Source organism: Berghia stephanieae, chromosome 5 (genome assembly GCF_034508935.2).
Source record: "Berghia stephanieae isolate SIO BIC M18660-M18661 chromosome 5, UCSD_Bste_1.3, whole genome shotgun sequence".
Classification (NCBI taxonomy): domain Eukaryota; kingdom Metazoa; phylum Mollusca; class Gastropoda; order Nudibranchia; family Aeolidiidae; genus Berghia; species Berghia stephanieae.
In genome coordinates, this window is record NC_088364.1 from 73,557,611 (window position 1) to 73,584,018 (window position 26,408).

Below are 26,408 nucleotides of genomic sequence, written 5' to 3' on the forward strand. Positions count from 1 at the left end.
AGAAGAAGAAGAAGAAGAAGAAGAAGAAGAAGAAATAAATTTTCTCTTATGGTATCTATGGTTAAGATTTATATCAAGGTTTATCTATCTGCAATTGACCAACAATTAGTATTAGAAAAAAAATTACCTGTGAAAGGATCTTTTCTTGACGAACAGCATTAATAATGATAAGACCATGGGGAAGAAAATAGTTCGGAAATACCGTTTTCTCAGCGGCTGAAGTGGAAGTCTCAGCAGATGCATAAAGGGTGAACTCTACATAATCCATCACTGCCTGTTATAAAATATTTCAAGGAAGTAAAGGAAGTGGGGTTTTTTTTTGGGGGGGGGGGGGTTGGGGGGGGGGGTAGAATACCAAATCTTTCTTTCTTTTAATTTACACAGCATTTAACAAAAATGAATTAAACAAAAAAAGAAATTGTCAACAAATGACTTTTTTGCTGGAATTGATATAGGGGGTTAAAACCTCTCCGTACTGACATTGGGGAAATCGTCACATTCTTTACAATGCAATAACAATTTTTCATTCTCATCTTTAATGTAAACGTTACTGCTCGAAATTAAATGTAAGCTTCGTTTTAATATACGAAAACAGATCACATGGACGTTTCGGGAATTTTTTTTCTCTTTTTGTTAAATGCATATTATTTGGGAACGAATAAAGATAAATGACTTGAAATACATTGCTATTTTACAATTTATTTATCGCGAATTATCTTCCCGTTATATTAGCTACAATCTTTTAATCCATTTTCACTTTTTGTAATCTTAAAATGTTAAATCTGAAACGCCCCTTTTCATCTGTGTTTTGTTACATAATCATACTGTAATCGGGATCTTTATTTTGACAAAAGAACTGAATTTGTTCCACGCAGAGAATTTCTCTATGTGTGTATATGAGATAATGATCAGTGAAGAAATTACTGAATTAATGAATACCTACCAGATCAATGAGTGCAGATTTTTGAAAGCAAAATTGATCCAATTTTGTTCTTATGTCATATATTCGTGAGAATTTCCATGTTATGGATGACCTTTGGGCTTTAGTATGCTTTCCCCCTAACTGAAATAGGAAATGAAGAGATAACGATGGTGACGGTGATAATGACTATGACGATGATGATGATGATGATGATGATGATGATGATGATGATGATGATGATGATGATGATGATGATGATGATATTATTATTATTATTATTATTATTATTATTATTATTATTATTATTATTATTATTATTATTATTATTATTATTATTATTATTAGAGGCACTCAAATCCCAGTTAATATTTGTCGGCACCGCTGAAATTACCCAACTCCAACTCAAAGTCTTAAAAGGAACCAACAAATTTTGATAAAACGTATATCAAACAAAAGGTCGTTTTAGAAATATTTATCTTCAATGTGATTTCAAGAGTGTGTATATTTTGCTTGATAGAGTCTTGAGTGAAGAAATAGGATAGGAAGTGAAAATTTGCTAACAAAAGTGTATGCACTTTTAGGGTGGTGGGCTTCACACTCTGATAACTTGAAGACGGCAAACTGTAATGAGATACAAACATGCTGTATTACGCCTAGCCAGAAAGAAGTGTTTTGTTTATTGCTGTGTTTTAGTGGGATTAATTAGTTCCTATAAGTTATTTAAAGTGTGAATTCTATATCTGGACATTCGAAAATGTTATACTATACTAAGACGTGGGTTTTAAATCAATTTGACATTTCAGAATTGAGAATTTTAAAGAAAACCGATATTTCATTTCGAGTATTGCATCGTTTTTGGCCAGTTTCGACCAACTTTTACTTTATGACGATTGTCAAGAATTTTCGGTCGATCACTATTTCTATCCTCCAAATTCCTGTCAAAGTTTTATGAATTACACTCATCGTCCAACATTGGGACCAATAAAGTAGGGGTGGTTTGCAGAAACAAAGATCCATCAAAATACAACTCAACCATCCCTCACCAACTCCCATCACCACTTTAGGGAATGAGATTAGCGGAAGAGTAGCGTCCCTTGATTGGACGTCACCTATAGTCTGTGACGTCACCGGCGGAAAGTTATTAGAGAGAGAACGTCATGTTGGTTATGCGCATGCATCTCTCGTCCTCGCTTCCGTCACCCATAGTCTGTGACGTCACCGGCGGAAAAGTTATTAGAGGGAGAACGTCATGTTGGTTGTGCGCATGCGTCTCTCGTCCTCGCGGTGTGGGGTAGGAGCAAGACCGTTCAGAATGTGGATGCAAAACTTCGCAAGTCCATGGATATAGTGTCGGCAAAGCTGGCAACATCACCTAAAGAATGAGGCCTGGTAATGGCAGCAATCCACCCCCCCCCCCCCCCCCCCCCAAAGTCCGGCAGGAGACTATTACAACATTTGAGTTAACAAAATGGAGAGGGTAACCGGGAAAACCCCTCTCAAGCGCACAATGGACGGTGCCTCTATTTCGAGCCGAAATAAGTCCCACAACCCTTCTACTTGGCTTTTCTGACTTCGAACAGAATTACGCATATGAGATGGAAGTCGACTTGGACAAATTCGGTCCCTCCAGGAGGCGGGGACGTAGACTCCTCCAAAATCGGGACAGGAGATGCCATATACGATAAAAATCTGAACAAGTGTGTATGAAAGGTGCCAGACAAAGCAAGAAAGGAAAATGCAAGGAAAAAAAACATCCCAAAATATTAGTTTACCTTGACTGGGATCGAACCTCAGACCTTCTGATTACCGGTCTATGTGATCCAAGCGAGGGCTCCTGGTGTAAAACGCATACCTTCGTGAAGAATAAAGATATTAAAATTGTTCCAACTACCGGGAACCTCTGTGGTGTAATGGTAGCACGTCTGACCGGTAATCAGAAGGTCCGATGTTCGATTCCTAGTCGAAGTAGACTCATTTTTGTGGGGGGGGGGGGGGGGGGTTGCATTTTATTTCTTGCTTTGTCTGGTACCTTTCATACATACTTGTTCAGAAATTCCAAATGAAATCTAATCGAGACTTTACATCTTTTGCAAGAATTTTACATACCTCCAAAGTGAAGGAATCGCTTGTATGTAAATGTTGCCCTGAGAAGAAAAAAACGAAAGTAATGACAATAGTGTGAATCAATGAATTCTATCTAGCTGTCCAATATTAGACGATTTTGAGCAGATATCTGGTAATTTGTCAATCTTCGACCGAAATTTAAAGGTGCTTATTCGAGGTCAAGATGTTCCCAATTTCGGCTAGAAATCGTATTATAACAGTTTAGCTATTTGGATAACTGACGAAATATGAAATGATGATTCTTGATGGAATGTCACCTGATGATTCAATCATAAAAATGATTTTTTTTAATTTTTGATCGAAGGTCGTTAACAATAAATAGACAAACATTAATTAGCATCACTGGAATGCGCTGTCTTGGACTCGGAAGGTAATGTAGTCGTTCCAAAGAAAACAATATTAATGTTTCATTATGTTTTGACGAAAAACAAAAGTTTGCTCTGGAAAGAGACATATAATCTAAATACTAAAAATGTACGTCTATTTCTATCTATCTACACTTAGCGAGAAAGGCGTGGCTATATTGGTTGATTTCGTGCCTTACAGCATTTTTTAAAAATAATAAAACTGAGAAATGGTAAATAACGCCTCTTACTTCTTTGAATAAGTATTTTCTTTATTTATTTTTCTTTTGTATTTACAAAAATAGCATGTTTTAAGTTATCTTCTTCTTATTCTGGCACCACCTTATACTGTTAGCATGTCACGCCACTGCTTAAGGTCAATTTAAAATGGCCAGTTATTAACATTCCATAACTGTATAAGTATTGGTTCCGTTGGTATAATTTATACATCATTAGAAATTTAAGAGAAATCCGGGTATGATATACGAATTGGAGTAAGATACATACATTTTACCAAAATGGTGCGTGGTAAAAAAAAAAACATCTTAAATTTCAAGGAGCGCAAAAGTAGCTTAATTGCACTAAGTTGAAGAACCAGTAAATGCTCTTACCGTATTTTACTGTTTTTACCTATCTTGAATTTTTCTTGGTTCAAAGTTAATTAATTAGAAAATGACATTGGACAAGAATAAACTTTGATTATTCTCGGTATATTAAGGCAATAGGAACTAAGCAACTTTATTGGTAGCCGATTAAAACAATGTAACACTAACGATAACATGTTTAATAGCAGGTTTTATTCATGCTACACGTCAGCCAGCTGTTGTGGAGCCCTAAATGACGACAAGCTCTGTAAGATGTTTAACTATTTAATCAGCACATATTATTATAAGGAACGAGACACCACTGCTTAAGACCTCCTCTATTCATTTAACAGTGCAACGATGACTGTCCAGGCACTATATTCGTTGAAGTCAATCAACTAACAAAAGCTAAAGCCAGCTTTTGTCAGAAGAAAGAGCACTGTTTCATAAGAGCTGGAACCAACGTTCGTGGGCCATCAGAACCTTGCAGTCGTGTAGTACTCTTTGAGCAAAATTCTGACGCACGGTCAATGGCTTTTCAACCCCTTCTCTTTCATTCTTCTTCTCACAGTTGATAACAGGAACCTGTTCTTGTGTGTAATCGTTATCTTTTCCCGCATTGGGTCATTTTTCTTCCCAAGAGGGATTTGCAATGGCAATGGAAAGCACGTAGCACCCGACACTTTTACGATCTAAGCAATGCTAATTTTTAAATTCATTTTGAGTAGTCAAGTTTTTATTTTCTCTCTTTTGCAGCTTTGATAAAGATACAAAAAAGTTTGTGAATCTAGGAAATCCTGAGGTATTTTTTGGTAGAATTCTATTGGCTCTCACACTAGTGTCGGCATTTTTCGATGTAACACACTATGCTATGGCGCTATTGGTGGTTAATTCTGGCTAGTTTATATGGATAATAATAAGATCAATTTAATGGTCGACTCAACCTGGATTTTATTTTCAGATGTGGGTTACAAATTACGGATTCGTTCCTCATATAATGTATTTTGCCATTCCTTAATCTTCTTCTTTGAAATTTTCAGCTCATTATGTCGGTTTTAATACATCGATAGATTATTCTCCGCTCGCTATTGTTTACTATATCGTTGCTAGACTACCCCACGGAAGTCGGCCCATTCGAAATCAGCTGATTGCATCGGATCGGACTTGGAGTAAGTACACAAAGTTTGCAAGTCTTAGAGATGTTTTTAAAACTTTTTAAAGAATATTGTTATTTTTAAGATTTTGAAAATGATTTGATTCTAATTATAATAAATATATCATGCTAAACTGTTTGGCAGTGTAAGAAATCCTTTAGTTGGGGGGGGGGGGGAGGGGGGGGGGGGGTAATGTAACACGAGTTGCAGTTGTTTGGCTGTGTGTGAATGTAGTTGTTCGGCTCTGCGTGAAAATGTTGGATTTCTTGGAGTTCATAGTGTTACGCATATCATGTTGTCTATAAGTTGCATGTGAGTATGTATATTCATTGTGCGAACTTTCAGGCATTATTTGTTTCTTAAGAACATCGCAAGAAAAGTATGTTTTGTGTTTAGTTAGGTACAGTAAATGTTCCTGCTCGAAGCTCGAAAAAATAAATAAAAATGTGAAATTGAATGTAAGCTTCACTTTAATTACAAAAATAGATCAAATGAACGTTTCAGGTTTCCCCTTTATCAACAAAACAGGATTAATGAAACACCACAGATGAATGAGATGGTGTGGTAGTGGCAGAGTTAAGATGAATAAACAAAACATTGGTTGGCAGGAAATAGCATGCTCCTTTGTAAGGAAGCACGAATTAAAATAGAATATTAGATATTTCTAAAAAGTGTGCAATTAATTAAGTAAAAAGAGGGGAGGCGCGGAGGAACTGTGTAATGCAGTTTAGAACGTGAAATATAAAAACGTGTAGACTGATGTTGGAAAATAAATACAATTGGGAATGAGATTAGAGCACATCCAACATGACGTTCTCTCTCTAATAACTTTTCCGCCGGTGACGTCACAGACTATGGGTGACGCCGAATCAAGGGACGCTACTCTTCCGCTAATCCCATTCCCTATAGAACTGAAAATAAATACAAAGAATAATAAATAAGGGATGTCGGTATAAGTATAATCCTCCCCTCTTTTCACTTAATCAATTAAACACTTTTCAGAAATATCTAGTTTTCTATTTTAATTCGTTTTTGTAATTAAATTGAAGCTTACATTCAATTTCACATTATTATTTATTAGTTAGGTACAGAAAATCTTCGTCCGAGCAGGTGGCTCTAGATAGTTATTATTAACAAGTATCATATCACTGATAATAAAACGTTTTATTATAGGAGTCTGAGCCGAGTCGTTACATCTGCTTCATTGGAATTTTTATTTCTGGCTTTCAACTATCTATGACAGGGCGGGGTTCCTGATCTCCCATAGTGGACAGCGAGGCACTTAATGCGTCTTCTATCCCTCCATATCTGTTTTCCAAAATGCTTTCCGTCTTTGTCTTGGGATGAGATTACTTAGTTTTGTCCTGGCCCTGGCCCGATACCCTAGATGGGAAGGAAACAGTCAATTGCATAGATAGAGTTTTGGGAGATTATATTTTTTGTCTTATAAATCATCTCGCTGTTATGCATTGTATTATGTCGTGTTTAAATATTATAATATATGATTTGTAAACATTTGAGTGTGTTCCTCTTAGTGGGGATCTGTTTTTGTGTCGAGACTTTTAGGTATACTCAAACTAAGTACTTTGATAGTTTGCTCATGGAATCTACATCTGTTTCCTATTTGAACCAATTCCCTTTTGTTTTGCCTTTTCTTGGGTGCTTTAATTGTAATTCTGGAAGTTTTTACTATCCCATTTTCTTCCTTTTTACTAGCGCTGATATGACCTGAATGTGTTGCAAGCGCCGTAAAACCCTTAAAAATATTTTTAAACCATCTTTGAGACCATGCAACTGGCACTCCTATCTTTTCTGCATCCGCTCTGTGTCGGAGACAGATAATATCCTTCCACCTTCGATCTTATTCTGTTGAGCGTAATTACGCTTAGCAGTTTTCTAAGTGTTGAAAGAAAAACAATTGGTCTTAGATGTCATAATGGTCTTTTTGCTTGTTTGATTTATTCAATAGAATTAGTTTATCGGAGCCGAGGTCAAGATGTGTTTTATGTTCAAACATTTAGTTATTGTCAAATATCTACCAATAAATACTTACCAAAGGTCACACCTTTGATATGATATATGTTTTCCTCAACATTTAATGAACTCCCACGGGTTATCTTCTTGGTTCTCGCATCCATCGTCGTCAGGTAAAATAATCCAACAGACTGGCAATGAAGAACAGTAAGCCATTTAAACTTGTTTAAAACAAGTATTATTATAAATACGATTATTCTCTTACCTCACTCAATGTGAATAAAAGTATATTAGAGACGAAAACATTCAAAAGTGTCAACATTAAAGCATTTTCCTTGCGGATCCCAAATGCCTAAGCTGAGGATAAATAATGTGACTAGATAGCCCATTTAGAAAATAAAAAATATATTTAAAAAACGAGCTTTTATAAAGGGCAATATCCACTAAACGAGCTCAAAATGCTTTACAACGAACAGGTTTCTGACCAACGACATCATGTTATAATCTGTGATAAAATTTCAATACTCCAGATAAAACAAAACAAAAAAAAAAAAAGACTGGCACACTCTCTTCCTTTGCTGTATGGACTTCATTGGCCCCCAGTTGAAGAACGTTTTAAATATAAAATTGTCATGATATTATGTTTTAAATATATACCCCAACTTATCCAGGAATTGTTTAAATACATACAAATCGTCCAGGTCAAAAAAATCCGTTCACAAATAGATACAACTAAATTCTGCTTTAATGTACCACGATTGAAAAGGTATGGAGGGAGACTCACTGGCGGTCGGTCTATTGAGCCAAGTTGTTTTGTGCCGCCTTATATTTTTCAAATCTAGCAGATGCTGCTTTACGTCTCAATTTTTGCATCTGCTGCTTTTCGTTAGCACTCGCGCATCTCTCCTGCCTTACTAGCCATGATCGGTACCTGTATCTACTGTACGAAGTTTGTGCGTCATCACAGACGGCTCTCTTTTTCTTGTTGTCCCACGCGAGGCGAGATGACGTGTGACAAGGAACACTATATAGAGGGCCTTGCGTGTGACAATGAGTTGAGGGTGGGGTTTGGGGGCTACCATGAGCCAAAAAGTCAACAGGCCGTCCAAGTATTTTATATAAAAGACTGTTTTCTTCTGTTTTAAAACCACAGTTATCCACTTCCCATCACAAACAACTGATACTCTTTACTGCTAAAATAACTAGGCCAAGCCGGCAAAAATTAGATTTGCACACCTTGAGGCCTGACTTGGGAGAAATCAAAACCATATCAGTTTTATAATTGGAAGAACAGGTTTGTTGTAATCAAATGATACGGATGAAGAAAATATCAATATATATATAGAACTTATGCTAGTCGTTTTGCTCAAATGGATGTTAATCATCAATAAGAATATTACACAAATCATTCACCGAGTAGAGCCCCATGATGTTATAAATAAGAATCCCAGTCTATTAACCCGACACACACAGCAGTTCAACTTGGAGTGATGTTATTGTCTTTGGAGTAGATAGCGGCGGGCATTCGGAACATTTTCATGTTCCTGGTACGATTTAGTGTCGAGCGGAAGTCTCGATGATACCTCAAGTCATCGGCCACCAACACTCAAAACTTCCCGAACTCGATGACCAAGGAAAAGTCGGGAATTCCCGAGAAGTAGCACTTCATCTGAGCTTTGGATGGCTTTTTTGTATTAAAACCTAAAATACATTAAATAAATTCACTTTGTATAATAATAAAACATTGATACCTATAACCATTTTGATCTATTTACGACGTTTGTGTTTTGTTAGCTGTTTAAAATATGATATAACGTCAATACCCAATACCAATGACTAGGTATTGAACGAAAGCGCCGATGACTAGAGCGATGCTCGAGACTTTTTTGAGTCTCGAGACTCAAAAAAGCATCGAGACGCAAAAAAGTCTCGAGCTTTGCTGGAATCATCGCCGACGAGAGAGGGGTGAACAATGCAGATAGTACACATTGTTAGTAACGCGTGCGTCGCTCGCGCAGTATAGTCTCGAGACTCGGGACTCGGGACTCAATACGAGAAGCATCGATGACCAAGATTCTCGAGACGAGAAAAGCATCGAGAACTAAGTGGAGGTCGGGAAATTCTCAGTCGTCGATGACCTGACTTCTCAAAACCTAAAGCATCGGTGACCTTTTGGTGACCCGGGTGCCCTCCCCTAGTACGATTGTGTTCCTGGTGGCGTTGTTCCTGGTGCGATTGTTCCGGTCGAAGAGTGTTTCGTATCAGTCATGTCCTAAGTAGTGCGCATAAATGACACGGGTACGACGTTCGTACTCGTGTTTGTGGTACCAACCACAGACAGACGAGAGGTTGCGTACTCGTGTTTATGGTACCAACCACAGACAGACGAGAGGTTCAGACTGGAGGGAGGGACGTAGGCTGGTTTGCGCGCGCTCTCTCTCTCTCTCTCTACACACACATACAATACACACACACACACACAGTAACAGTAACATGACCAGGAACTTGTTCCTGGTGGAGGTTCCTGGTACTAGTTCCTGGTTGAGCTATGTTCCTGGTGTTACTGTTCTCGATAACCAAAACCCGTGCGGCACTAATAAGTAGTGCGTTGAGGTTGGATTTTCTATTCCTTCTATTAATGACTGTTATCACAGTTGATTTTCGAAGGAAGAAATTTATATGGCAGTCTAATTGCTGTTGTCATGTTGTTCTTTTAAAAAAAATGATATTCACAAATCTCAATGAACAGACGTGTATCGCAATCCATACCGAAACAACTATGAAAGGATCAATAGACTTCAATGATCGGGTGATATAATTTTTTTTATCTAGAGGAAAATCGACAAATGGGCCTCTTTTGCATTATAATATATGCCCATCGTAAATGCCAGTTACGTGAGTACATCTCTTTAAAATTCAAGCCCAAAAAAAAAAAAAAAGGGGGGGGGGTAAAATTGTCATTTATATTCACAACCGATCACTTATTGGTCACGAAATATCTAGGAATCTTCATTGCAGTGGAGGAATGAATGCATTCTAATTCTTTGTATTTCTTAAACTCGTATATTTTTTATCGTGAAAGTTCGCAGTGTTATTTCTTCTCATTTGGCATGATAAAAATATTTCGTTTAATAAAGACAAAGAATGTTTCTTAAAACAAATAAACTTGAATACCACATTTTTATGAAATGAACCAATTACAAAACCAGCCAAAATTAATTCATTATTTACTAGATCCGTTACTCAAGACATGAAGGTCCTCTGTACAAGTACGAGGGTGGACATTATTTTTTCTTGCAATTTAACTTATGATTTCAAAGATATCTAACTTAGAACATTAACATTTAGCATAAGTATACTTTCTACCCAATATGTCAACATTTTTAGGGCCCATTACGTCACAATCGCTTTTGTCCTATCACGTGCACGTCAACAACCTCAGTGCAAACAAAAAGTGAAAATGGCTGCACCAACAGATATTCGATTCAAGCAGTCTCTCGGTGATCTGTTCCTGTACCAGTGTTGTTTAATGTCTACGTTAGCAACATGCCGAACACATTCTCCCTTAGGCTGGGATACGGGCCCTAGTTACTCAAAGTAAGGCGTGGACCCGTCTCGAGAGCGTACTTAATTAGGATGTTACCTAAGTCAAATCCTACTTTGACATGTGGTACCTGAAGATGAACAGGTGAGGAATTTGTGGCCTGGATTTATCATAAAAACATACGAAAGTGACGCCATTAGAAGCTGCTGCCTTCATGTATTACGATATCAACAGACACTGGTTTAAAAAGACTTGCTTCAATAGTGTATAACACGGATTGAGTATTTTTCAATTTTATACTATCAAATGAATAATTTTAATAAGAAACAACGCAATATTTGGAAATAAAATCTGTGTACTAACGCCCCCCCCCCCCCCAAAAAAATGAGATTAAAATTTTATCCTCTAAGATCTGTCAATAATAGAGGAGTTTTTTCTCTCCTAAAAGTAAAATGTTAACAAGATTGATCAATTATTTTTTTTAAAGTTCATGTCCGTATTCGTTTGTTTGTTTTTTTTTTTTCTTAATTTGTTTGTGTTTCTTTTTACAAGTGAATTATTTAGCTCCAGAAATATATAAATTTATTATAATATTCTTTTAATTAGTCGCAATAAAAACAAAGTAATATTAATAATACTACAAACAATAATTATATAATCTTTTACTCACCGGTAGATAAATAGAGTAAACATTGACACTGTGTTTTGGGTCAAAAATACAGCTTCCAAAGGAACTGGTTAAAAACAAAGTCATGGTGTTCAAATTATTAGGGATTTATTGTAAGGATCATGGCACAAAAAATATGATTATCTTATTAATGCCTTTCCCCTTTCTTTGTTAACTTCCTTTCTCCCGTTCTGTATAAGTTTTGTTTACGCATTGACATAGCCCTCTCTATTACCTGAAATGTATATATCGTACTTCCTGTAGTGATATATTTCAATCGCGATCAACTTTCCCAGGATTGTAAATAAATCAATACATATTCTCAATACCTACTATCACATTGTCGCCATCGTAATCGCCCTAGGAACAATTTTAAAAGGCCATGTGTTATAGCCACGGAGTTGATACCGCATTGAAACTGCTTCAATTCTCACCTAGGTGCTAGGCGAGTGGGCCATGTGTTTGATCGGCAATGTAACGGACACATAACCGCCCTGTTTGGGAATTCACAAGATTACAGACGTTAACAGATATGACACACAGACCACGATTGATCTAAAGAAAATAACCAATAGTAAACCAGGCAAGCCCAAATCCTGGAATATTATTGGTTCCTTGTGATTCTCCAACTTCCGAGAGAAACACATATGAACTATGACAGTGATTATTATCGCTCTCTCCCATTTAATCTATTAAGAGCTCATTGCTTTATAGGGACCTCGAAAGTTCTCTACATAGCGATAAACATGTGCGAATGAGGGTAGGTGATAGACATACATTGTGTTAAAATTAATTAATACCATTTAAACTAGTGTGTGTAGGAGTGATAATTATATTGTGTTTCGCCTGGCCGTAATTAGACACAACCTAAAATAACAGAAATTAATAACTCATGTTATTAATATTAATTGATAACTCGTGTTATTATAAGATATTCATTCACTGCATTTATCTATATATTTATGTATGTATAAATCATAGTTTGTATGTATGCCTTCCAAATGAATGAATTACCTAACACGAATTATATTTACTAATGTGCTATCGCAAATACACGATAATTCTATTTAGCATTGATAAGCATCGATTATTATGTTCTCATTGATACATATCTTTCCCCATATCACTACTTTCATGTGTCCCGTTCATTAAATTACTAACACGTCTTTAAAATCAGTGGTGATGTCAAGGGTATTAATTGAAATCCCTCACGACCCACTATTCATAGGAATATTTACATTTTGCAACCTAGTCAAAGATTTGCTCCGATATTTTCACAGATCGGGGTACTGACTGAACCTGCATCCTGTGACTGACCAAAGAGAACAGCCAAACATGCATCAGGTCACCGACTAACAATCTAGAACGTGGCTACAAAAGATACAGAGTGAAATCTGGCAAGCTACTGATCCAGAATGGCTCCCGTCCCATATAACAGAAAAATCTTAGCGCCGCCCAGACACCTCGAAAGTTAAGCTCAATCAGTAACAAAATGAATAGTTTGTGATACGGGATGAAACTTAAATACTCATAGTCTAACTTTAATGAATTAAAACCAGCACTATTATTCTTTGGCTAATTATATGTTAACTAGTTATTGTATGGGGCAATTCTGTTGATTTATATTAAAATACTTTTCCTTTAACGAGTATTAATACTTACCTTCTGAACCTAACTGTCCCTATATAACGTGCCAATAATATACCACTACTCTACTACCTACCTCTTTAAAATTAAAACATTTTATTATTATCTGTCAAGTGTCAGGAGCTTTTACTCAACTATAACAGGGAAAAATAGTCTATGGTAAAACTATCTGACTCCAATCTCTCTACTCCTACTTGCATTCATTATGGCAACCCTGCAAAATGCGGAATAAGCTGAAAGAAGAAGAAGAAGAAGAAGAAGAAGAAGAAGAAGAAGAAGAAGAAGAAGAAGAAGAAGAAGAAGAAGAAGAAGAAGAAAAAGAAGAAGAAGAAGGTCTTTAGTTATACATAACAATATGCCATACATCAGTTAGATCATTTTACCTCGGTAGCAAATTCCCATTTGCATATCTCATTTGTATGAAGATTTTCTCTTTAGGTGGCACTAAAAACATGCATTCTGTGAATGTTCTCTCTTTTAGAATTCTTTCTTCCCAGCATATGAGATCTGTCAGAAAAAGTCAGTTCTGTTTTTTTATAAACGTGTGAAAGGTACAAATAATTAAGCATTAAATTTTCGTTTCTATTCTGCCATCCGCTGTAATGTATACAACTATCGGATTCAATCAGTGTTGTGTGATAATCGTATGATTTATATTTCTTTTATTAGTTATCTATTTGTTCACCAATCTCTAGTAAATTGATATTTTGAAAGAAATTATATGATCATAAATATAATGTAGGTCCCCTATGAATGCAAAATCTGCGGAATGCTACTTAACAAAAGTTGAGCATTTTGAGATATGTATGACCCACGATAGTGTAGCGAAACGCTAAGGTGACTACTACAAACTATCAGTTCTCGCTCTCATTTTCTTTCATTATGTCTAAAAGATGCAAAAATTTGAACACAAAACTCTGCAACGAAAAACATTATTTACAAATTACTACATTATAATATGTATACTATCTAACAATGGAATTATTATTGAAAACAATTATGCATTGTTGTTTGATAAGTGAAAAGTCTTTACAACACTATGCGTTGGCATAGGATGTTGCAGGATGAATGCTTTCTTTTAAACTTGAAAGCAGATGTGGTCTTCATCTCCCAAAGTGCATGAAACAATGAAAGTCTTTAATTCAAATATCTTCCGCTGGATTTGGTGTGATGATAAAATGAGTAGGATGACAGCAACATAATATCTGTAATCCATATCATAATAATGATGATGAAAATAATAATAATAATAATAATAATATAATAATAATATAATAATAATAATAATAATAATAATAATTATAATAATAATAATAATAATAATAATAATATAATATATAATAATAAATAATAATAATAATAATAATAATAATAATAATAATAATAATAATAATAATAATAATAATAATAATAATAATAATAATAATAATAATAATAATAATAATAATAATAATAATAATAATAATAATATATAATAATCACCAGCATCATCATCATCATCATCATCATCATCATCATCATCATCATCATCATCATCTTAATAATAATAATAATAATAATAATAATAATAATAATAATAATAAATAATAATAATAATAATAATAATAATAATAATAATAATAATAATAATATAATAATAATAATAATAATAATAATAATAATAATAATAATAATAATAATAATAATAATAATAATAATAAACGAAAAGTTAAATTTGTTTTGGAATCACAAAGCGACGATTAAGTAAAAAATAAATTGAAAATAATTAAAGCCATCACAATAAGCTATGACCTAAGTGTCACAGTAAAGATTGTTCACAATTATCTTATTAAATTTTATTTTATTAAGAACTGAATTCATCTCACTCCAGTTATATTTCGGTAGGCTTAGATAAACTTTACCTTCTAATATTAGATCGTCTTTCCTTTTATAGCCTTCCCTCGAATTAATTTCTAATTAGTGAATACTTTTCGTTCTTCATTCTGTCACGTAGCCACTTGTTATAAAAGCTGATAGGTCTAAAATTCTAAACTCACTTCTCTCTACAATCTATTTCGGACGGCCAGCCGCTCTATTCTTCATACATTGATATATTTGAAGATTTTTATCTTTTGGTACTTTGTGGATATTTTATCTCCACCATCAAGACGCGGAGCTTTTACCTTTGACAGTGCAATCGTCAACGCATTAAGGATCAAACCTGAGCCCGCTGTCGAACAAATATATAATTGACCCCTTTCCAACTGCCTGGAAGTAGAACCTTACAAGCCTGAGCCCGTTGTTGGAGGAATATAGAATCCACGCCTTTCAACTGCCTGGAAACGTAACCTTGCAAACTTGACTTTACATCATCATAAGTTACGTAATATATTCACATTTCTATTTGTAACTGCCACAATCACTATTTATCTCATTTAATTAAATTTCATCTTTCTTTTTATTTCATCTTAAACAAATTGTTAATTGTTCTTCATTTATAGTAACTAGTAAATTATGGGACCTTATTCTACATATCTTGACTTCATGCATTGTCGAGTAGCTCTTTACTCACTTGAGACCATGACACTAAGTTAAATTGAAATTAGAGATTTTCTTTCAAGAAACAATTCGCAGTCCACAGGACACACGTCGTGATTTTCCCAGTGGCAAAATGTGTTAGGCTACTCATGACGTGTTGATTCGAAGTACATAGTACTCCATAACACGGCTTTGTCGAACACACGATCTCCTCGAACTCATTCGAATATCCCGATTTTTTTCCTTATTATTCTTTATTATCATTCCATTCGTTCTTCGAACTATTTTTTTTTTAACCCTGAACACGGTTTCCTCGAACTAATTGCACCCAGCCAGAGTTGTTTTTTTTTTTTTTAATTAGATTTATTGAGGGAGTTGTAAAAATGCGACCTGTGATTTCGACCACTGATGATTTACTGTGACATTGACGGTTACGTATGCGTGTATCTCTCTACACTGCATGTGTGTATGTTTACAGTATGATACACACGCCCGCACACACACACACACACACACACACACACACACACACACCCTCGCCGTTTCGCATAAGCGACACCACTGTACTCGTTCTTATCATTTATCCATTTAATTTGTTCAAATTTCAATACCACGCACCATGATTTGCTAATGTTTTTCTACGAGATTAAATGAATGTTGTGATACAGCAACCCCTCCCCAGCCCCGCCCTCACCCCCACCCCCACTTCTTGCAATATATTATGTATAAAGTTATCTCCTTCAACATAGGCAATGAAGTAGATAAGTAATAAAGTTCTCTTTATTCAATTTTATAAAATTGAATAATGTTTGGTATTCTTAATATTTTATATACGGTACTTCACTAGGGTTTAAAGTTAAATGTAACAAAGGCAACAACCAGTAATGATTTAAGATTAAATAATTTTTAAGCATGTTTATTAAATTGCGTAATTATAACCACTCAATGTTATTTAATTTTTGAGCGATAAACAATCTAAGACACAAATATTTACCCATGAATTGCTGTGAAGAACCTGTCGAATGAGATAGAGGAGAGAAAAAATAAAGAAAAACTTTCAAGATTAAACATTTTAATATTTGGGTTGTTGAATAATAAAAGTATGAAAATAAAGTATGAAAATAATTTTTATAAAATTGAATAATGTTAGGTAATCTTAATATCTTATATACGGTACTTCACTAGGGTATAAAGTTAAATGTAACTAGGGCAGCAAACAGTAATGATTTAAGATTAAATAATTTTAAAGCATGTTTATCAACTTCCGTAATTATAACCACTTAATGTTATTTGATTTTTGAGCGATAAACAATCTAAGAAACAAATATTTTCCTGGCATTGATTGCAGTGAAGCACCTTTCGAATGAGATAGAGGAGAGAACAAAATATAGAAAAAACTTTCAAGATTAAACATTGTAATACTTGGTTGTTGAAAAATAAAAATAACCCATCAGAGCTATTAGGCAAATGAAGTCGGAGTTTATTCCGTTTTTTTTTTTTTTTAGGGTCAAACGGACAACAGCAATTGCTAGCTATTCTTTGGATAGGACGCTCGTCTATCCGAAAGTATTTTCTGCCAGATCTATGCTGGGTGGACATGTCGGTCCCTTTGTGTATGAAGCGAGTCCTCTACCAACTGAGCTATTAAGAACCCCGTGGATTGTTAAAAGTAGATAGTAATAAGTAACAAAAGCGTGATGTCAAAATACTGGTTCCAATCTCATTGGAAGTGTGAAACCAGTCCTCCAAAGGACCGTGTTCAACCGATCCTCTGGTTTCAGATTGATGGTATCATTTTTTTTCTCTTTTGCTTATATAAATGGTGGTTGTCAATACAGACCATCAATCCCCGCTCTTTTACGCCCCGTTATAATAGGAATCTGCCAATATATTCTGGTACTGAATTAGTTATGCCACCTTTTGATTATATTCGTAACATATTCAATATCTATGCATTTTCTGGAATACTACTTATACACATTCAATGAGTTTTGAACTGGAACAGAAACGGGATGACGTCATGACTTCTCTACCCTATAAATTATGTCTAGTAGTAGTAAGGATTGTGGAGGCGAAATAACACTTCATTTTTAGAAGAATAATTATGAGAGTTTAAAATAACACATTAATCTTTTATAACTAGGAATACAGTTCTATTTCCCCCGTTCTTTACTTATGATTGATTTTTTTTAACGATGAATTGATAAATCAAGAATAGATACTTGGGTTAAAAAACGAGTCATTAAAATATATAAAGATCTGAACGAGGCTGTACCAAATTTGCCGACTAAAAAAAAAAGAAAAATACAACGAAACAAAAAAATGCCTCCCAGAATATCAGTCTACCTCGACTTGGGATCGAACCTCAGATCTGATGACTGGTAATCTTCCTGAGGCCTGAGGTTCGATCCCCAGTCGAGGTAGACTGATTTTTTAGGATGTTTTTTTTTTCTCTCTTGTACTTGCTTTGTCTGGCATTGGTCATACATACTTGTTCAGATGTTTATCTTACAAAGTATCTGCTCCCTGATTTCTCAAGTAAAATAATATGTGTGTTTACAATATCAAAGAAAATGGCATTTAAAAAAAAAAAGCACAAAACCATTTTTGTTGTCCGTTATCAAAGGATGTATTTTAGAGAGCTGTTTCAAAAGTTTCGTACCAAGCTCTGTAAAATTAATAACAAACATTCTCAAATTTCCAATTTCACCAACCAATATAAACAAAACTTCCCTGTTAGTTATCATTACTAACTTATGAATATAAATGAAATTATATAATTTATATTATCTTAATATGCAATGTATTGCAAAAATATACGAAGCCATTTTTATTTCCGTAAAATAATTCTGAACTTATGATATTCTTGTCGACAAGAAATGTTTTGGAATACAAACACATTTATTAAAAGAAAATTAAATCAAAGTGAAACAGAAGGATGAAGTCGACGTGTACAACTTATATTACCAGGAAATCTTTTAAAACTTTAAGACAACATTTCAACGTGAAAGAGGAATGGATGTCGATGTGGAACCAAGACAGCCCCAGGGGAGGCGACATCATACCCGACCCAACAGAAAGAACACCTGGCTTTCTCTGCAATAGCCGAAAATGCTGGGTCACCCCCAACCGCATTTTGACAGGACATGGCAGAACCGCAGCTAACATGCATAGATGGAATCTGAGAGAATCAGATGCATGCCGTCATTGCCAAGGAGGCCCTGAGACAATGGACCACATCGTCATTCACTGCCCAGTGAAAAGCCTATCAGGAGGCTACGAGACAGCCTATAAGGCAGCTAACATGCATAGATGGAATCTGAGAGAATCAGATGCATGCCGTCATTGCCAAGGAGGCCCTGAGACAATGGACCACATCGTCATCCACTGCCCAGTGACAAGCCTATCAGGAGGCTACGAGACAGCCTATAAGGCAGGAAAAGAATTTGAAGAATGGATTAAAAGATTCAAAATAGAGGTGTAGCCATTCGATACTACTACTACCAGGTACACCTCTTAGCGAAAGCTTGATCTCTAATCTGTGAGTGGGTTCTCTTACGTTCCCCCCCCCCCCCCCCCCCCCCTCATGCGGAAGCCCAGCTAGCAAGGTCCCCCTACCGTATAATATTATAGGGTGGCGTTTTTTTCTTATGTACAAAACTACCGTTTCCTCCGTTGGCGGTGATGGTAAATTAATGAAAATGTTGCTGCATACATCCATGAGGTTTAAATAGTTTTAGATTGTAGTTTAGCACGCTGCTTAGTGATTCCCGATCTACGTTTATACAATGATGATAAATTAAAGAATAATAACAATAATTTTAAAAAATCAAAAATAAAAAGAAACATGGAACACAAATACTGATCTCAAATAAATAAATAATTTTAGAAAATAAAAATCGAAGTTGTTTTTAAAACATGATCAAAAGTTTTTGAAAGACAACTAAAAAAAAAAAAAAAAGAAAGAAAGAAAGAGAAAAAAAAACCAACAAAAATGATGTCTTTCTCAATTCAAAATAAATGTCTACAATGGGAATCGAACCCAGTACTTTCGAGGTTAGAGTCTGACAGCTTGTCCACTGCGCTACGGAGCCACCTGGTTGTTCATCACATTTAATAAGGTCTTTCTAAAACATTATTTTATCCTCAATGCAACTTCTATTTTCGGTTTTATATTTTGATTTTTTAAATTATTATTATTTTTATATAAGTTTATTGACAAAAACATCCTACAAATGTCACAATATAACTTTCGCCATGTCCATACAGAAACACAATATTGCTGATGAAATTGGGTGGGATGCGCATGCGTGACGGAGGTGTATAAAAACGATCCGTTAAGATACACGTCAACGGAGGTGTATAAAAACACTACGTATTATGAGTGTGCATGGTAGCAACTCTTGGCAATCCTACATTACCTCCTTCCATGTAGCTAATTGAAAGGTCGGCCAACGAAGAGGAATTTTCCGTGTGTCGATCGGCTGTTATAACTGTGTCATACCGGAAGTGGCTCTTTACGTTTGATGAATAGGAAGATCGGCGCTATAAATACACTCTTCTTGCCTGATGATTAGTTAAATGAGGCGCTGTCTATCGCGATTTCCCCTCGCCTCGATTCAAAGTTATTAGACGTTTTCAACAAATATGTCACAAGGATTATTGACTTAAATCTACAAAACCATCATGGTTCATACTTGTTGCGTTTATAAATGCAATAATCAAGCTCGAATGGTAGCGGTCGTAGTCTCCATGGATAAGATCAAAGGGTCATGATAATCAGTATTTCTTGTTAATATATCGGCATCGCTGCGTTTGTAAAAATCATGGCAGCAGCTTCTAATGGTGCTAACACTACTATGTTATGACGACCTACCCAGGACGCAAACTCATTACCGAACTCGTGTACCGTCGCAAACCGACCCAGAAGCTTATTACAGCGCACCGTTCAACTTGATGCTTTGCGGTTTCGGACTCTTGACCATAACCGGTACTTGTTGAACAGGTTTCAAGCGTGCCGTTAACCAGCCAATTGGCTGCGACCCAATGTCCCCTTTTGCTGGCGGAAAACCCTGGCAACCTCTGCCTCAATTTCGAGGAGTCGATGTCCCCACCCTCTTGAAGAAATGAATTCTCCCAAACCGACTTCCATCTCGTATATGCAGCTCTATTCGAAGATAGGGAAGTTACGTACAGGGGTTGCCGGGACTTATTTCGACTCGAAACAGGGGCACGGTTCAGCTTGAGAGGCTGTCCCCATTCCCTCTCTCTTTGGTCTTATTAAGCCAGTTGTTTGTAATCACCTCCCGCCGGACATCAGGGGCCGGATTGCTGCCGTTATCGGGCCCAATTCTCTAGGCGGTGTTGCCAGCGTTCCCGACACTATGTGCATTGACTTGCGAAGTTTTCCATCTACCTTCTCAACGTTCTTGCTTCTAAACCCACACTGGAGCGCAATACTCCACGGAGGAATAGCATAGTGATATGGCGAGAGCGCTTGACTAGCACTTCAAGCTGATCCCGCCAGCTTCCTTAGAAGACTATTGCGTTTCTCTGTCTTCCGGGCAACTCCTTTGAGATGCACCCGATAGGTAAAGCTGCGGTCCGGCGTAACCCCCAGGTATTTCGGATTCGGCTCGTATGGGAGAAGCTGGTCCCCGACGAGGAAGGTCAATTTAATGGTGTGCCAGCCACTGCATAAGTGAAATGCTGTGGCCACGGTTTTGGAAGTGTTCATCTTCAGGTACCACTTGTCAAAGTAGGATTTGAGTCTGGTGACATCCTCATCGAGTTCGCTCTCGAGACGGGTCCACACTTTACATCTTTTTAGTAATGAGCGCCCAGTCGTCTGCGTATCCAAGCCTAAGGGAGGAAGTGTTCGGCATGTTGCTAATGTAGACATTAAACAACATTGGGGCCAGAACAGATCCCTGAGGGACTCAGTTCTTCAGTTTCCTGACTCTGCTCGTAGTGTCCAGCATGTATCCGTTGTGGTGACGACTCCGAAACCGCAGAGCATTTAGTTGAACGATGCGTTGTGACGAATCTTCCTGTGGGGTCTGCGACGGTGAACGAGTGCGGTACGGACTTTGCATATTGGGTCAATCGTCATAACATAGTTGTGTGAGTACCATTAGAAGTTGTTGCCTTCGCTAAATTCCTGTCAAGATTCAATTTATTTATCAGTTGCCAAGCCACTGTCTCCTGCAACCGTTGCTTCTTTCCTTCTGGCAGAGACTGAAGTAGTCTATCGGCTAGATCCTGGGACTGGGTCTGCTGGAAATCCTTGAACAGCTTTTCAGACTCCTCCGTCCAGCAGGTGGTGTAGATTTTTCCGTTTGCCCCTTGGAATGGAGCGGTGAGCGCTCTTAAACTGTTACATCTGGTTTTGTTCTCGGAATTGTGAAGAATAACAGGACAGACCTGCTCCATATAGGAAGTAACATCCTCCCAGTCAGTCTTCATGAAGTTCCAACTGCAAAGTGGGAGAGACTGGCTATTCTAGCTGTGCTCTTATGCCGAAGTTGGATTCATCTACTGTGAGCTCAGACTCATCGGTGAGTTGGTTTGTGGATGGTGTCATCATCATCATCATTGCCTTTTTCACCCTGGGTCAGGGTATAGGCCACAGACAAACAGTTTCCATCCTTCTCTATCCTGAGCTAACTTTTTTTTTATCTCATTCCATATCTTACCACTTCTCTGTTTATCAGCTTCTTTAATTCTTCTCCATGTTCCTCGTGGCCTTTCCCTTGCTCTTCTGCCCTGAGGGTTCCAGTCCAATACTTTCTTTGTTATAGTGGAGTCATTCTTTCTAAGCGTGTGTCCAATCCACCTCCTTCGTCTTCTTCCTATTTCCTCTCCCACTGGTTTCTACTGTGGATGATGTAGCAGAGCTGTAACGCTGAGAACTTGTCGAACTTGATCAAAATGCGCGTTCGCAGTCTCCAGACCATTCAATGGGTTGGCTCTTCCCACTGTCCTGAGTATTAATGGAAGCCATAGCTTTGTATGTGTGGGATGAATCGATGATGATAACTAAAATCCCCGGAAACCTTTGAAGACTGAATCGATTAGTTGATGCATTACAGACGCGGAGTGTTACCACCTTATCAAGAGGATGAAGAACACCTTAAGCGGCGATCCGGTGGGCGAATCAATTCAGAACGTCGACTTCAAAGACGCATTTGCTTTTTATTGATGACCAGCCCATTGTTCGACAGAAGTTGAAAAAAAATGTTGAAGATTCCTGACATGTTTACTCTTATTTTCAGCTGCATACTTAAAATTCCACATCAAATTTCGTTTAAAAAATGTATATACAAATGTTATGAGTTGTCTTTTCCACTTTTCTTTTTCAGGGATCGATTTATGTGAAGTTTGTGTGTTTCATGTAATTTGCATGGCGCTGTTAAGGGAAAATGTGTTATTGGCAAGCAAACATCAAGTATTTAAAAACAAATTAAAGATCCCTATCCCAGTTAAGCCAGAAATTAACGTTGTAACAAAATACCAAATCAAAGGAATCCTCCACAGTATCTTTAAATAAAATGTGTCCTTATTATTTTGTTATTTGCGTGACGCGGGTTAATTCTCTATTATTGGCTAAATTGGTTAAGAAAATGAAACCAAAGGATTGATGTTTTTTTTAAAGGATTATGATATCTGCTTGTGATCAATTACCAATTTGAGTAAAGTAACGACATCAAATAAGCATCAAATTGAACACCAAAAACGCCTGAAATGTAATTTACTTGATGTGGAATGGCTATAATTTTTAAACCTTAAAACAGTGTTTTACGAGTACGTTTGCTCATAGTACATTCGCTTTTTTATCGCACACTCTCACGTATTATTCACCTGATACAAACGGTAATATAAACATCAAATTACCTGCCCAGAAGTTAATATGAAAAAGGCATAAGAGCACTTGGCTGAAGGTAGCTTTAACCATTTTTAAAGCAAAGATCTGGACAATGTGTCATTCATCGGGAATCCATAATTTTCTGGGGGGAAAAATCGAATGTTGACAATGCTTTAATATTCATTTTCTTTAAATGCGAGGGTGGGCAATCTTCCTTATTCAAAGATATTTGACTTAGAATCTTAACATTTTGCATAAATAATTGGCTTTTACGTGTCAAAATGTCTAATGTCTTTGACGTCTCTGTGTACAAAGCAAACAAAACTCTTAGCTTTCTTCAAAGACAACCGCTGCACTGTGACAAGTAAGTAAAAAGAAATTCTACGAGATATACGTTAGGCCCACCTTATAGTACAGCAGTTCCATTCAGACCCCTATACTAAAGCAGACGTTGATCTGGCAAAGATACGGAGAAGCGCAACAAGATTTGTTTGTGGCAACTTCGAACCAGGGGCAAGCTTCTCGAAAATTATCCAAGAAATTAAGTCCGTTAGTAGTTTATGTTTCTTTGTTTCTCAGATGATGTCCATCTTTTCTTTTACATCCTGCATGTGGAGATGTTAAATACTCAATAACTAATAAGACACGGTAAGATATTCATGTAAAAGAAAAGATGGCCATCATCTTAGAGAGTCATTGGGTCGTGAAATTAGAAATAAAAAATTCAGAACAGAGAGCCAAATTTAGGGATTGTATGACTTTGAAGAGGCAGGGTTCTTTGTGAAGGACCTATCCCCATCTACCGTAAAGATGCAACAAATACCAATCCTATGAATATAATTGGAATATAATTGGACAATGCAATGGACTATTTAAGGGCAAATCTCTCGACGGCGACGAGATTACTGGCCAGGCCATTTTCTATATTTCTGACTGTTCGAGATTTTTACCGTGCTACCATGATAGACATATTCATCATTGACCAACAATTCCCTATCATCGCTAGTTATGTGGACAGCTCAAATGTTTCATTAAACTTGAATTTATCATATAATGACAGACCTAAGGATGCTAGTGTGAGGGCGTTATCCTCAGGTTGTGGACACCCTCATGATGACCTCACGACCGCAGGGACAACTGTCCCCAAAAAGCTTAAATCTCTCCCTTTTGCATCTATCCCCATAAACAATGCCAAAGTGCGAAAATGGTTGCTTGACCGGTATGCGAGTTCCACTTTCAACACATGTCCCCACCGTGCCCTACTCTGCATGTCTGTTCCACCAATGTATATCTATATTGTTTAATCATTCATTCCCAGAATATGCAACTAATCTGCCCCAGTGCCGCTGTACTGACAGCAACGTGTATAAGAGGATATTATCAGAGATGAAGCTTTAGGCGTAATTGAAAGGGTACCCCATGGAATTCCTGTGACTTGCTGCCACCCCATGGTAGTGACTCGTAAGCACGATGGGATCCCAAGTCGGAGAGTTGAACTGTCATCTCTCAACAAATTCTGTAAACGGGAGACGTTCCCCGTAAAACTCCTTCCATCTTGCCCGTCTGGTCCTTGGAGAAACGTGGAAAACGGTGTGATGCATGGAACGGGTACCATAACGTTCCTCTAAGAAAGTTTGACAGACACCTAACGACATTTATAACACCATTCGGTTGATGGAGGTACACACGTGCGCCCCAAGGCCTTCTCTAATCTGGCGATGGCTACAATCGGCGATTCGATGCGATATTGACCGACTTCCCGAGAAAGGAAAGATGCGTGGATGACACCATCCATTACGATGATGACCTAGAAATTCATTGGTGGAGAAGCATATATTATTTTGTGAAGATGATGGGCGCCGCCGGCGCTGTCACGAACGCGGGCAAATTCCAATTTGCCGAGCGCAATGTAAATTTCGCTGGATTCCACATTACCAAGACCAGCATCGAACCACTTCCATAGTACATAGATGCTATCAGAACATTCCATACCCTAAAGTGCACAAAGGACATTCGGACCTGGTTCGGGTTTGTCAACCAAGTTTCGAACTACGCCCAGCTTAGGGATTTTGTGACGATCTTCCGCCCTTTGCTGAGTCCGAATGTTTTTTCTTTAGTCCGGTCCTTGACAAAGCATTTAAGATCTAAAGGGGTTTAAAGAATTGATAATCTAGTCTTTTCGTGAAGGAGTTGAGATTTTTGATATGAAAAAACCAACATGCCTTTGCCCAAGATTGGTCCTCACGTGGTGTAGGATATTTCCTTCAACAAAAGCAATGCTCCTCCACTACGGTTCTCTTTCCATTTAACTCAACGGGAAAATCTGAAACCATGTTAACGCCAAGGTACGGTGGACGGCCTAGGCGGCAGACATTACACAAATGAACATGGGAATAATAATAATAATAATAATAATAATAATAATAATAATAATAATAATAATAATAATAATAATAATAATAATAATAATAATAATAATAATAAATCTTTATTGTCCCCCATAAAGTGACAATTTGTCATTTGGTTACACATTTATAACAATACAATATTGACATAGACACACTCACACAAGATGCACACTAGTAACATAGTAGTTATCGTAAAAAAAAAAGGGGGGGGGGGGAGACTTTTTTTTGTTAAGTTTCCCCCTCCCAAACCCCCTACTAGAACATTATATTTTTTAAAAAGAATACAGGGGACGTAGGAGCTTTCGGAAGGCCTCCCGACGTAACAAGTTTTAGAAGCAGGCTCTTTATTAGATTATGCCTACAAAGCTTAATTTGCATTAATATTGTTCCGTTGTTCCGTTGTTGGATTGTAGGAGTAGGGTAGGATTGGGAATGAAACGAAAGCCGGTAAGAAGCTATCTATCAGCTATGATTAGATTTCATGTTAGAGTGAAATCGTGTAAGAGTACAATCAAAACCCACCTTTAGTGAGTTACAACGAAACTGAAATTACCTGTTATATTATTCTGAAATTCATCAATTGTGATATTTCGGAGTTCCTCTTGCACGACAAAAGTTTCTGTTTCTGTCTAGACGATTTAAAAAGAGCAGAGTTTTCC

The 26,408-nt window shown here is 36.8% G+C and overlaps 2 protein-coding genes across 2 annotated transcripts in view; both read right to left on the bottom strand.

Annotated features, from left to right (window-relative positions):
- The window catches only part of LOC144973817 (uncharacterized), a 39,068-nt gene extending 15,585 nt beyond the window's left edge, over window positions 1–23,483 (bottom strand). Inside the window, exons 1-8 of the mRNA XM_078916709.1 lie at window positions 23,371–23,483; window positions 16,472–16,492; window positions 13,344–13,467; window positions 11,317–11,380; window positions 7,182–7,293; window positions 3,029–3,066; window positions 944–1,063; window positions 128–274 (exon numbers count right to left, since the gene is read on the bottom strand). Of these exons, the coding sequence (XP_078772835.1) occupies window positions 128–274; window positions 944–1,063; window positions 3,029–3,066; window positions 7,182–7,293; window positions 11,317–11,380; window positions 13,344–13,467; window positions 16,472–16,492; window positions 23,371–23,431 (687 nt within the window). The 5' untranslated portion in view covers window positions 23,432–23,483. The remainder of the gene's footprint in view (window positions 1–127; window positions 275–943; window positions 1,064–3,028; window positions 3,067–7,181; window positions 7,294–11,316; window positions 11,381–13,343; window positions 13,468–16,471; window positions 16,493–23,370) is intronic.
- The window catches only part of LOC144973588 (zinc metalloproteinase nas-6-like), a 699,617-nt gene that overhangs the window by 247,567 nt on the left and 425,642 nt on the right, over window positions 1–26,408 (bottom strand). The window lies entirely within an intron of this gene.